Raw genomic sequence first — 14,690 nt, 5'->3', positions numbered from 1 at the left:
AGAGACCTTTGGGTTATTTACAAGCTATCTAAGAGACAATAGCTATGGGAAAAAAGGCTGCTGGCTGCTTTGCACAGTTCAAATTTTAAGAGCTTGGTTTAGAGGCCTATGTATCAGACTGTTACATACTTGTTCTTTATATTCTTAGTCACTGTATTTATGTAAATACGAAAAGTACAACATAGCTTGGCTTTTCCTTCTCACCCTCTTATCACAGCGGCCACAAAAGTTCCCAGAGCAGATTTGGTTGCTGCTATTTTGGAAATGACACAGAGATCCAGCTATAAAATTTTCATGCCCAATTATTATTTTGGCAGGCTGACAGCATTTGCCTGCAGATTGCATGGCAATTTTCTATTGTTCGTTACTCAATAAAATCTGAGTGGAATCTCTTGATAGATACGCCTCTAGCCCAAAGACCTCAAATTTGGTCTTTACTCTGCCAAATTTTAAAATGATATTGTAAACAGCAGGAGTGTTAGAATATCTCAGAAAGGTCACTGAAATCTTTTACAACAGAGAGTCTTAGGCTTTCTGACTAAAATACTACCAGCTGCCTTAAAAACTGAAAAGGTTCCTCTGCATCTGTGCCTCATGTCATCTTGTATACTGCAATGCCATAAGAAAACTGATTATAAAAGGGGATTGAGAGTCTGATATCAACCCACAAGAGCAGAGAAATTCAGTGTTTATGCTAGAACCATTACCATTCAGAGCTAAAACTCTGCTCAAACTGATTATCCTCTCTGGCATTCCAGCTTTAAAATTATCCTCCAAATAAAAATGAGAAACCTATTTTGTTCAGTACTACGGGCTGAATGCACTATTAGTCAGTGTGAAGGCTTGGTCATGCATAGCTTCGAGGGCAGTTTTGGGTGTTTGAAGAATGGAAGTTTGGCTCTCAACCTGGGAATTGGTGCATACAGAAATAATAACCAACCTTTTATTTAGCTTTCTGTTTCATGAAAGTGCATCATAGCCTGGGGCACTCAGATGATCCACTGGCATGCACCTTGTAACACCACCACAGAGCAAAGCAAGGGCAGAAAATCAGCCACAGTGGTCAGCCAAGCTGTGAGGATTTCCAGTACACTGGAAAACTTGGAAGGTGTTGGTTTGATAGCTAATACAATAACAAAGCTGGTACTGGGGGTAGTGGCTGACATTGTTTACTGTTTCTGATGAACCTGAATCTTGATATTTGGCACAATTGCTTTTTATGGTTCACTCTCAGCTAAAGGTTTGGAGCTGCTGAGTTACAGCAAATTAAATGTCTGCAATCTGAAAACATAACCTGTACATAATACTTGTATTTATACCTGACTCATATATGAAGTGTTATTCCCTTTTCAGATCTAAACTGTTTAAAAACTCCCAACAAAAATTAAAGCCAACAGGTGGTGTCTTCTGAATAAAATCATTACAGAAAAAATTACCAGACAGTCATAAAACCCTTTATCTTTGAATAAAATAGTTTGAAAAGATCTGTGTCTATGTACTACAGGTCTCAGTATTATCACTTTAGTCTAATATGAAGCATTTTGTCACATGAATGCATCTATGCATCTGCTAGTTTATTTTCCAAAACCTCATCTTTTAATAAAAGGAAAAAAAAAGTTTCTAGCTGTTCAGCTCACAAAGAAACCCTCATAAAAATATCAACCTAGTGTAACTGTAGGTGTATTTGTGAGTCTACAGAGAGGCCAGAGGAGCAAGAGATTGAGTTGTTCCCATTTAGCTGTGTAGGTGTGGGATGCCTGGTGAACATGACTGAAGTAACTTCAGTTTCTATGATTCTCAGAAACCTTTTCTGGAGTCCTCACTCACAGACTCATTAATCCCTGCAATGCACAGTACGATGTGCAGTGGAACAGCATACACTATCTGATGACTTTAGCCACAGTTGCAGAAGGGGAAATAGAGTTTTGTCCAGTTATCTTGATGTTGGTGTCGTGAAAGTTTCCGTAACATGTAATGAAGCCTGCTTGGTTAGGGGCCAGATGCTCCTTTGTCCTTACTGAAGAGCAGAGGAGCAGAACCCAGCTTGAGCATAGGTGAAAGAAGAGGGGAACAATGCCTCTGCAGCGTGGTTTTGCAAAACTACCACAGAATTGTTCCTCTTGAGTCCTGGGGGACAATACTTGAGCAATGCAATACAGTATATTCATCACAGGCAGAGTATAAAAAGCTAGATAAACAGCAAACACAAGCCCTCTGGGAGGGCCAAACCAGTGATTAGTTGTAGCAGCTGTAGTAATGTGGGGTTCTGGTCCCACTCGTGTGCCAAAAGGAGAGTACCAAGGGAATCACAGCAGCATGAAAACCACATCTTCTGTCAGAGAAAGTACTTGCAGAATTGTGTGTAATGAAGTTTCATCTTTTCTGCTGTGCTTGGACATAAGAGTTATTCATGTGCAACTCAAATGTGACTCATTTATTTAGGGTTTGCCTTTACTACTGCTAGTTCTTTCTTAAAGGGCAGGTTTTTCAAATCCATTGGATTTGGGTCTTCTCAAATCATGTGATGTTTTCTATGAGTGTAGTAGGGGTCCTACTCCAGGATTTTCTGTAAGAGAAATTAATTCAGCATGGCAGCATTATAGGTACCATTGCTTAATTCATGTGGACAAGCAAATATCTCTGCTGCTGCTTCTGCTGGCATGTGAACAGTAACATATCAGCTCATGTTTTTAAATTATCAGAAAAGAAACTTCAGGTGTTATTTACCTGCAAAGAGGTTCTACAAGGTCCTTGTCAAGAAAATCATGGTCTTTCTTTACTGCAGCAATGTCAATGGGAAACTGGGAGTCTACAAAAGGAGACACAATATTAAGATGACTGCTTGCTAGTCAAATGAAAATACATTATCTACATCTAAAATGCTTTGCATGTGCTTGCTCACTGAAATCTAGTATGACCAATTTCACTCAGCTCTGGTTCCCTTCCAGCTGTATCTGTGACCCTTTCAGTCATTTTATTTTATTTTTTTCTGTTTTTTTTTTTTTTTCCTGTTGAATGTCCTGTGTACCAAAGAGACAGCAAGATTATTTCATTTTGAGTTTAGTAAGGTACTCAGTTGTTAGCTATTCTTTCTAGCACCTAGCACAAATGAATGAGATCAGAGAATTACCAACACACTTTCTTTATCCACATGAGCAACAAGGTTCTCCATTCCCATCACAGTGACTTAATGAGTAATTAGATGGACAGACTTTTCCCATGAAACAGAAATGTTCTGCGCTTTTTGATTTTAATACAGATCCCAATAACAACGATTTCAGACAAAGGGTTACTCAAGTAACAGAGACAAAAAAAATGAGCTGAATTATAACCCCCAATATTAGCTAAAAAGCCAGACGTGTTCTGGAAGCTGACATTTGTAATGAAAAGTGACATGGCTGCAACATATTAATGGGCTCTGTAACGGTGGGACGGGTTCCAGCGCTGTGGCTGCTCTCCAGACTGCTCCGCCATGCTTACGTACCGCAGCAGGACACTGGGATACAGGAACTGCAGCCAGCATTTTCAGACACTAGTGCTTAACACTGACATAATAGATGCCTGTAAAAAGGACTTTGTTTTCAGAGATGCAGACTGTCTAGAGTGCATATTGACTGTACAGGAACTATGAGAGCCCAGCACAGGCTGTTTTTTGGAGGGAACATCCCTATGAGTTCGGCAGGTAGCGGGCTCTCCTTTCTTTGGGGGAGTCAGTATCTGAGACTGATTATAAGGCAGACAGAAAAGTACTACTGGGCATCCAGGGGCTGTGGTAGACGCACACCTATGTCAGCTTTGGTCTGGCAGGCTTATTAGTCTTAATTCCCTGCTGGATTTAACAGAGCCTGCCTGGCTCTTGTGGAGCCACCTGAGCATCTCTGCACGATGCTCCTAGTCCCTGGGCACCTGAGCAGCCCATCAGGAGCCAGCACCTGAGCCTTGAGGGACCACAGCTGCCCATCAGAAGTCATGGAGATGTCCTTGGCATCATGCTCCCCACCGCCCTCAGCCCCATGTGAGGGGATGGATGGCGTCTGAGCCGGCTCTCTGCAGAGCTGGCTCTGACCCATGAGGTTTCTTGGCCATCAATCCATGCATGGAGTCGTGCTGCCTCCAGACCCAAGCTGACCCTGGAAGGTGTCCAGCGGTGTTTGGCGGAGCTGCACTTCAGCTAATAAGCCCGAGCAGGCCTGAGCTGGCTCTGTGTCTCTGGCAGAGAGAATATGCAGTTTGGGAAAAATGAGGATCAGCTGCAGTTTCCCTCTCAGCTAGGGAGAGCAGGAAAAACCCAGCTCCAGTCCCCAAACTGCTCCTGAATGTAGCAGCAGTGCAACCACTCACCCTGACCTTGGGGACAACGCTTCCCTAGGCATGAACTTTACAGCTAGGAAGGGGACACAGATATTTGCTTTGAGTTAGCACCAAAATATTGGCTTTTCTTGCTTTGCAAATGTAAAATGCAGTTCAGATTACTCACTTTTGGTAACTTTGCAGAGTTTTCAATCTTATTTTCAGTAACATTGAAATTTTCAGTAACTTTTAGTGCTTTCCATCTTATTTTAGACACAGTTCAGGAAGTTAAAAAAAAAAAAAAGACTTATGTATTTGGATTTTTTATACTTGTTTTTGTTAACCTTTGAAGTTTACACAAACTGTGTCCCTTTTTTCTTCCAATGGCTATGAGGGCAAGAATCATACTCTTCTTTAGGCACTAGTATGACTCCAGAAGCTGAGGCTTTGTGAAGCAGCCAGCCATGGCCATAACTCAGTCAAATGCAGAGCTGGCCGACTGCAAGCTCTTCTGGCAAGGGCCCAGTGCACTTCTCAGTCACACAAAGAGGAGAAAAACCTACTTACCCTCATAGAACTGAGCATATTGGGGAAATCCAGCTGCACGTAACCAGTCACACGCTTCCTTTGCTTCGATTTCTGAGAAAGAGAAAAGAGAAAAGTTCGGTTTGTTATTTTGCATTGGAAGTTCTTTTAATTACAAGGAAATAGAAGAGAATTGGTAGTAGCTGTTTGTTGCTTAAAAGTACTGTCATCACTCTGAAGTATTTTTTAATAGCATGAGAAAATAAAATAGAGTCCCTCAAAGAAATCCACCTGCCTCCACAGGACCCTGAGGTTTGCATAGCTGCTTGGTGACTGGGATGAAGTGTTGATCATCTCCACACAGAGGGAGAAGTTGCTCAGGAGGTTTGTGGTCCTGTGTCCTATCCTCCCCCAAGGGTAAGTTGTTGGGGAGAGATGTAGATGAAGCAGGGTGGAAATGGGGTGACAGGGAACATGCGCTGTGTTTTCTCCTGCTCTGATGCTTCTTGTAGAGAAAAATCCCATGTAAAAGTCACTGAAAGCTCTGCCAGGAAAACCCCAGTGCAGGTCTAACGCTACCGAAGGGACAATTGCACAGGTAGGATGTGCCTTCCTACCTTCAGCCATTTGAACTCCATTATGTAGACTCCCTCCACAGTCAGCAGAGAATCACCAACGGGTGATTCATTTCACCTTAAAGTAGTGTCTAAAATAGGTGGAATAAATCACCTACTGACAATGCTTTTCTCTTGTGACTGCTAACAGAGGGAAAGTAAACAACTACAGGTATGTCGGTCCAGCTAACTAAAATAGATACAGGCAGTAGCTTCAAGCATAGGACCCCAGACTGCTTCACTCTAATTTTAATCCACTTCCAGGCCTGTTTTGGACTGTTTCAGTTATCTATCAAGACAAATATTTTCTTGAGAAGACTAGTTCTAAGCAGTGAGGAGAGGAATCAGTCTGTGTCATCTTGTCCCTGCTTCTCCACTATTCAGAAGTATGGACACAGCTGATGCTGGACTAGGTTTCCCCTTTCACTGAGTATCCTACGCTTATGGAAGAGGTGGGCAATTATCAGCTGGACATGAGAATAGTCCCTCCTTATTTTGGAGGTGACAGTAGGGATAGGTGAGCATGAGAAAATGGAAGAAAAACATGTTCAAGAGGGGGACTATATAAGACCTAAAGCTTTTTGCACAGGAGAGGCAGATCCACCCCATGCAATTACTGAAGCAGAAATAAATAAATGTCAGCTACACAAAACCAGAGGATACATTTTGAAGTGTCGCTAGCAAAACAGACTTTATGCACTCCAGCAGTCACACACACAGTTACAAACCCAACCTCTGAGATGACTGATGCATGTTGACAGTAGAGTACCTCACTTTCTACCAAGCTCCCTGGGCTCATTTTATGGAAAGCAGTGTGCCAGGACTGGCTCTGCCCAGCACCCGCACTGCCTGCATGTGCAGCTGCTCCCAGAGCAACTGGAGGAACAACTGAAAATAGAAGCTCACCCAGATAAATGTGGGTTTTTGGGGAAACCAGGGCAACACCTCCTTACTGCCCAGATTTGGATCAGGATCTACCACTTGAACAGTTTTGGTTTACAAGATCAAAGTCGAAACACATATCTGCACCTTTTACATTTGCAAAACGCTAAGGAATGGAGTGAGCAGGTGTTGAAGAAAGTAGACATTTTACGTTGCTTAGTATTCAACCTGAATGGACCAGACAAGGGTTTTGGTACATTTGTGGTTGTAAAATCTAGGCAGGCATAATACAAAACCCTAAATATAAAACAAGCAATGGAACTGGAAGAAAAAAAATCAGGCTCAGTTGCTCTTCTGTTTTCGACTAAAACGCATTTTTTACATAGGAGATGCTGGCATGAATTTTTCCCCATGTAATTCTGTTCAAATCACTCATTATACCCCTAATGACTTTACACACTGAAGCTCATCATAAAACCTGCTTTGAATACACTCTACAGTATGTGACCCACACACCCTTCTGCTCCTCTAAATACCGAGTCATGCCAGCAAATTTTGTTGCAGAAATCAAAATTCAGAACACAAAGTCTACGTATCAAAAGCCCGATTTCCCAAAGATGATTAGACAGCCACTGACAGGTCTGCAATGGCTGCAATCGTTAGCAGTGCTGAAAAGGATTTACCACCAGGTCTTCATTTGCTTTGACATCAGTTCATGTCAAGGCCAAAAAAAGGAGTATGAAAGTACATTCAGTTCTTAACACTGCACAAAAGAATGAGCAGCTTACATAAAACGTGGCTCTCACTACTGCACATCTGTGTGCTGAAAGCACATCTCTATTATGTTCCAGTGAGACTGAATATTTTTATTAAACGCTTGGAAAAAAGACAAGTCTTTATACTTTTTTCTTTTGCTTAATTCAATCTCATGAAACACAGATGAATCAATCCCATTTCAAAATGTATTTTACAACTCAGAACAGCTGTACGTACATTCTAGCTTCATCTGTCCTGGAAGCACAACTAACAGAGGCTGTGGGTGATGGAGAATGTTGCCATTTAATGCTCTTATACGCTTATCATATTTCAGTGTTTTTTGCAGTTGGCTGCTCAGAGGAGCTTGCTGAGGAATCTTCCTGTAGCCCAAGTGAGATCTAAAAAATCTCAGGTTGCAATGGGTGAATAATTGCAGGGAATAACCAAGGAAGTAAACCTCACCCTTTTGCTTGGTTTGGTTTTTGTTTTTGATTTTTTTTGTATGAGGCTCTTTGTAACATGCTGCAACCAGTCAAAAATGTTTTGACTGATTAACTTCTGTCTTCAAAACTTTGACTCCATCTTCTTCACGAAGGCATCTATGGGAAGTATTCTCATTTTCTGAATCATCACCTCAAACAAACAGATTCAGCCTTGAATAAGATTTGCTAAGAAGTCAGCTTCCATGATACTGAGTGTCAGACAAGTATCAGTGCCCAGTTCCCTCCCATATCTCTCTTTTCTTTTTGGTCTTATTCAGAGGACAGCAGAAGGGGAGAAGTGCAATGTGCTGCTGCCCCAGCCAAAACTATGACTTTGCTCTTACAAATGTTTTTCCACCTGTTCCAGCCATTCCCCTCCCAGCTGCTCCTACAGTTTAGGTGAAAAGGCACAACCAAGGATTTACTCCTCAGCAGACACCAAAGGTGATTTCTATTATCTCACTCCAGGTGTGCAATCAAAGCTATAGTTCAGAATGCATTACAGATGCTTTCATTACTGGATATTGCAACGCTTAAAACATAATTTGAGATTCTCAGTTTAACCTTCTCTTTCTGTGCACATACTCACATATTTGCCTTTTGTTACTTTCTAGTTAAACATCAGCGAAGACTTCTTTGAGAAGGGATGAGTACAGCACCAAAAATCCTCGCTAAAGCTGTCAATGAAGGGTTGCAGAAATACTTTTGGCAGCGTTGGTCCTGTTCTGTTCCCATGTCCAGGCTAAAACAAGGGTCTGAACCAGCCTGCAGCAGCTGCACTGTCCTGGTGCAACCCTGAAGGACCTGGAAAACTACATGTGTTCACAGGAGGCTTCAAGACAGCTTGTCAACAGCACAGAGAAGGGCTGTCACACTGAGAAGAGTGATTTTAGAGATGACATGGCTTGTAGTTTTGTGCTTAAGGCTGACAGGAGCCACAGCTCCTTCCAGAAGCACATGAGCCACCACCAACCCACAAGCATCATCTCCCTTTGTGTGACCAAAAGGCTGCTCACCCCAGCACACCTGATGGTGGGTTTGTCTTTATGCACTACTTCCCTGCTCTGTTGATGGAAAAAAAGTTAGGGATAATTTACCTACTGCTTTCCACTTGCTTGTGCAGCAGTTAATGACAATCATTAATTATTAAGGCTAGGTAATAATTCAGTCACAAGTATTGACAAGTATCATCATGTCTCACAGTACAAGGGGTTTTTTCAGTTTTTAATTGAAGCTTGACAGGAAACAAATTTCTCTTTTCCATTTCACACTTTTCTACCAGTAACAAGGCACATTTCTGGGGAGAATGGGGTGATTAACTCCTCATGGCCTCCATATCCCCCTCATCTAACAGCTCTCCCCAGGAGGTATGTCCCAAGTCCCCTGCACACAGATGTTGCTGCTGCCCTTCCTTGCATCTTGCCCCAGAGGCCCCCCCACAAGTTGCACCTGCTTCACCGAAACCTTTCAGTGCCCATATGTAAGCAGCAACTTAAAACCTCGTCACACACCTCTTTGCCAAGCCATCTTTTTTTTTTTTTTTTTCCTATGGGATTGTGTCTTAATCTTTCCTCCTAGAGTTGTCCCACTGTGTATTAAATTAAATGTTTATCAGAGACACTGATACGGTAGCCCAAAGCATAGATCGCACAGTAGAGACTTAAGTGCAAATCTCTGATCAATTTTTTTATTTATTTAGGATGTAAGTAGAGTGAAATAAGGAGAGAGAGGTTCACCCAGGAAGCATGACAGATGTTCAGAGCACAGCTGAGACTTGGCTTTGAGTCCATCTCTAGTGTTAAGCAGGTTTGAGCTTGTGACCCCCAGACCATGTGGGTGCTCTGGCTATTCTGGGGCTGAAATGGAGACAGTTGCTTGCAGTCTTTCTCCCTCTTCCAACACTTTCTCCGATTCTTCACAAACTGCTTTGATGGTGCCCGACACCAGAGGAAGACTCTAGTAGCCAGTTGCCACCAAAGGGGACATCCTGCCCTGCCTACTCCATGCCAGCTGGCTCCTTCTCCTGCTTCCCTTTGTGCCTTACCAGCTCCTGGCTAACCCTCTGGAGATCTAGCTAGAAAACTAACCCCCAAAACTGGGAACAGACTGCTGTTGGATTAGCAAGCTGACCCAGACCCTCTAAGGGTCCTGTTTAGTCCACATTAGCTGCATTTTAATGAGCCCCATAAAATCAAACCACTGGGACAGTCCTTCATCATGTGAAAGAATGCAGGAGACCTGTCTAGAATGTGTTTGTGGAAAATTTCTCTGTCAAGAGAAAATCATGTAAGTAAATTAATTTTCTAGCTTGGGGCCTTATCACTGTTCATGAATATTGGTACTAAGACCTAGATACTATAGTCCTTTCCCTTTTTCTGTCTAGACATCAGCATTTCATCTTATTTCTGCCTTTCTGCCACTCTCCCTCTGTCTCTTCTATCTTCTGTTTTGGTGTTTCTCCCTTTTATTAAAACTGTATTTTTTATTTAAGATTCAGATATCCCTTTGCACAATGCAGTGAAAGAAAGAGAAACTAGAATAAATAAGGTACATAATTACCCCATCTATTGTGTTTATGCCAACTTTATGTGATAACCTTTATTATTCATCTGTCTGTAACAAATCACTGTTTATGCTCACTTTATTATTTCCCCTGTATTGCTCACCACTTAAATCTAATTTACTAGGCTTAAGATAAAATATCTGGGAGTATTAGAGAAAATGATTATTTAAGTCATTCGAAAGGAGTGCATTTTATTGTGAAGCTGCATCAGTGAGCTCCAGTGGCCATCCCAAGTTGGTCTGTTAGGTAGAAGAGATCTCATTCTTGCAAGTGTTGTTTGGGAGTAGAGTACCAGCTTAGTTACAGCTCACAGGGTTTGCAGGTGGTTAGCCTGGTGCTACACTTTACATTAACTTTTGGTCCTTGTCTTAGTCTCTTCTTCAAGAGGAGGAAAACTGTTGGGGTGACAGAGTTTGTACTGCATCTTCCAGAAAAACATCTACCTGGCATTTTAGGGTCAGTGTGGAGGCTGGGTTTAATAACACTTAGGTTTAATAACACCTTTTACTTTCAGGAGCTGCTGTGGACCTGTGTGAAAGGTGAAGCAGAGAATACTCCTGGGGAGGAAACACTGATCATGTCTTACACCTGAGGCATGCTCAAGGCAGCCATAGACACTGTGTGGGAGAGTTTCAGCCTTGCCTCGCTGGTTTTGATGTACCCCTTGTGCCCCATACACCTGTCATGTCTCCAGCAAGCCATGCCATCAGCCTGATGTCTTCCCAGAAGAGCACTCATGAGGTCAGATGGGATCTGTAGGAAAGTTCAGTTCAGGCTGAAGCTGTATGAGAACAGGTATAGCATGTTTCAGCTTTTTCTTGCAGCCCAGTCTGAGATACTTCAATGGCTGCCATTACTCTCCTGCCCCTACACCCCATAGTCTTTAGGATACCTATCTGTGTAACTTATTATTTTACAGATGGGGATTTAAAGCACTTCAGAGTACATAAGCAGGTTAGAGATAAGGTTCGTGGGAATTAGGTGCCTAACTCCTTTAACTGCCCATAAAAATATGGCTCTGTCATACCTCAGTTACTAATACCCTTAGAAATTTGGCCTGTCCAGACCAAATCCCAAATTTCTGATACCTAAACCCATCACTTCATTGTCACTCAGCTACTGTGTAACACTAAAGGCTGATAGATTTCCATTGACTGGCATTTGCAAAGCTACTTCAGAGCTAAGAAATTAGATGACAGTAGGGTAAAGGTGTTAAATTGTAAAGAATGGGAAAATATTTGTAAATACGAGAAAATATGACTTTCCAAGGTCACAGAGGAAATTCACAGCAAAACAGAGTCTCACATCTATAGCTTGCAAGGAGCAGGTTAATACCTTAACTACTAGATTATCATCTCACTTCACTACTGCAAGCAGGTTGGTGTAGATCATGGAAAAATACAAAACTTCTCATATCCCTAAGGAAAAAGTCCCATGCAATTTAATAAAGACAGATGCAATTTTATGTAACTTTTCATGTTGCACTGTACCGACCAGAATTCTTTAAAAGGGAAAAATCTAAAGTTTTATTTATAGGATGGCATAAATTTTTGTGCAAAGGATATCAGTGTCTCTGAAATTATTTAGGCTTTTAGCATAATTTCCTGAGAACTCCATTTGAGGGAATTCTTCTAGGTAGAGGTCTAATGGTTCATCCTATTCCCTTCCACTCTGTAGGACGTTTCCAGAAGAATTCCAATAGTAATGCAAAGGTAATTGTACCATGCACCCATAAAATTACCATTTATAGTACAAATATATCATAAATAAAATAAAACATAAGCATACAATGAATTTATATGATTTTACTACACTATGGTGCATACTCTTCAATAAATCTTGATAATAAGGTTTTCAAAAGTGGAATTTCATTGGAATTATTTTATATCATGCCATATAATTGCTATTAGAGGCAAGGTTATGTTTTGCAAGCAAGGAACAAATAAAGCTGTCAAAGCATTATTTTAATAGACCTTAAGCTTTTGCAGAATATTGCAGTACTAGTAATAATACAATAAAATATGGACCTTTTAAACTACTGTGGCTGAATATAATTCAAATGTCAATAGAAAAAGATCCTTTCAAGCTCATGAGTAGTTTCTTTATGTGTAATTCTTTACACTTGGTGAGTAATAGTCAGATGATGTCCATTCATGCTCCGACTTCTTAGAAAGGTTGAAAGTGAGAAGCATGATTATTTATGGACATGAAAAAAGATCTCATATGCTGAGAGATTAAAAGATTGGGACTGTTTACCTTGGAGAGCAGATGAATAAGGAAGGGTTATGATAAAAGGGTACAAAATCAGGGGTAATATAAAAATAGGAAATTGGGAACTTCTACTCGGTCTACCTTGCAGCACAAGGACAGGGAGATTAATGAAAAGGGAGGAATGAAAAAGAAGGAAGGCAGTCTGAACTGATAAAGTATTTTTTTTAATACAATCTATAAAATTCATTGCCAAAGGACACTGGGATCAGGAAATGAGCGGTCTTAAAACTGAGCTGGAGTCTTATCTGACTACTCACTGCTACCACAGATTTGGAAAAGGATTCTCCAGAATGGAATAAATTAAACCATACTGAAGACAGTGGTATGAGATTATTTTTTTTCCCGGTTAGATGACCCCTTATATAGCTTTTCCTTCTGAGCTACTGACATTTCTATTGCACATACATAGTCTGGGACTGTATCAAATGTTTATTTCAACCCCTACAACAGTTGTTTTGTTCCCTACTACAACCAAACTCTGCACAGCCCAGCTGGGAGACTACTTGTCAGCCTTTTATCTTGAGCAAGGCTGAATTTCCCAAGAAGAAAGGTGTGTTATTCCAGCAAGACGTTAGGAACGTAAGTCCCCCTTGGGCGAAAGGATTATGGTGAATTCCTTTCCAAAATTAATGAGATACTGATAAAACTGGTAGGCCTGAGATTTATAGCAGGTTCATCAGGCATGAAACTTTACACGTCTGGGAAAAGTGTCTGTATTAATATTTTTTACATCTAGATCTCATCAGAGTTAGGTATACAACACAATGGTTTCCTCATGCTAATAACATGAAGACAGCTATGCAAATACCATCGCAACAACAGGGAAAACACTAGCAGATTGCAGCGTAGGAGAGACCTTGTACAATGTACTACACTCCACAAGCGTCTTCAAGCTGAGAGGTGACTCTCAGGGGCCACTGAAGCAGCCAGCACAACAAGACAGCAGAGACCCAGGGACACATAAAGAACTCAGGAGCAAGAAATAACCTGAGGGACTCCCAATTCAGAATAATTAGCCACCCTTCCAGGCAGCCATCACTGTCCCTAAGAGTCTTTATCATAAAATCAGTTCCATAGTGAATTCTCCCATTAGGTAGACTGCTAAGTAACTCCCTCTGCTGAGGTAGAGGGTATGCAGCACAACCAGGCACCTTGAGACTAAGTTGTCTTAACATTTGAAAGTCTCAGACTTAACATTAATAACACAGCAAAGACGTGCCAGTTGATGCTGAAAAGTCACACCCTTGTTATATGGCTCAGCTATGCGATAAAAGCAAGAGATTCAGGTCTTCCTTTGAGTGTCCCCTCAAGGTCTTTGGCTGCTGCTTATCATCATGATCATTTGTATTTACTGCTGGTTTCCCTTTCTCCTTTTCTTTCTGTGTCTTCTGAAGACACTTAAAACTAACTCTCTGCCATTCATTTCTCTGACATCTTTGCTACCCACTGTCCCACATGTCCACTCAGTTTATGCAACCTTACTCCATGCTAGTTTGTTTCCTTTTTTTTTGCCACCTTCCTTTCAAATTCCTGAAACAAGATTTTAAATCCCTCCTAACCCAAAAAATATCTCCCAGTCTTCAAGTATCACTTCAAAATCACTTTTCTTTTAGCTTACAATTGATTTGCACTTTGTGACGACACTAATAAAACAATAACTTGCATCCCACATCTCATCTTGAGGCACTTTAAATGGTTATAAAAACTGATTCGAAAGTTATATATAGGGATCACTTCATCCCTGGATGAAATGCAGCTGCATTAGGATGAAATGTGGCAGCTGCATAAAAGAATGCTGCAGCAGTTTATGACAAGAAACAAGGGGAATACTTTATCCAGCTGAAACTACTAACAGGATTTATGAGATAGATAAAATTCAAATAATATATATTGGGAGCTGACAAGGACACCAGGCTCTCCTCCCTTTAGTCTTAGGAAAAATACTCTGGTATTGCTAATGGGCAGAAGTGATTAAGAGCTTGGTTCCCTTCACATCCGCCCCCTTGCCCATTAGGATTTATATTCTTTTTCTTGCCTTCTGACAGCCCCCAGCACAGACTCAGAGGACTGAGTACCACCCATCTATTCTTCAGTACCATGTTGCCCTTCCCACCTATTTGGCCTGCTGTTCAAAAGCTGAACACTGCTGACTTGAGAATTAACAGGGCTTTGATATATGAGCACTGTATGTCCACTGAAAAATGTGTTTGGATAAAGGTCTGGTAAATGTGAGTCTTTAAGGGCTTTAATATAAAATGTATTGTATTTTTAATGTGGAAGGAACATTATCAAATAGGTAGAGAAGGG

At 41.2% G+C, this 14,690-nt stretch overlaps 1 protein-coding gene across 13 annotated transcripts in view; it reads right to left on the bottom strand.

Moving 5' to 3' along the window:
• The window catches only part of STARD13 (StAR related lipid transfer domain containing 13), a 328,586-nt gene that overhangs the window by 32,938 nt on the left and 280,958 nt on the right, over positions 1-14,690 (bottom strand). For all 13 annotated transcript variants that reach the window (XR_012622089.1, XM_074815857.1, XM_074815859.1 and 10 more), the window contains 2 exons: positions 4,858-4,929; positions 2,728-2,809 (listed from right to left, as the gene is read on the bottom strand). Coding sequence is in view for 10 of the 13 variants with exons in the window: in XM_074815857.1 (XP_074671958.1) it covers positions 2,728-2,809; positions 4,858-4,929 (154 nt within the window). In the remaining 3 variants the exon portion in view is untranslated. The remainder of the gene's footprint in view (positions 1-2,727; positions 2,810-4,857; positions 4,930-14,690) is intronic.

Source organism: Strix aluco, chromosome 2, assembly GCF_031877795.1.
Source record: "Strix aluco isolate bStrAlu1 chromosome 2, bStrAlu1.hap1, whole genome shotgun sequence".
Taxonomy (NCBI): domain Eukaryota; kingdom Metazoa; phylum Chordata; class Aves; order Strigiformes; family Strigidae; genus Strix; species Strix aluco.
Note: the sequence above shows the minus strand (reverse complement) of the source record. Positions and strands in the feature narration are given on the sequence as shown.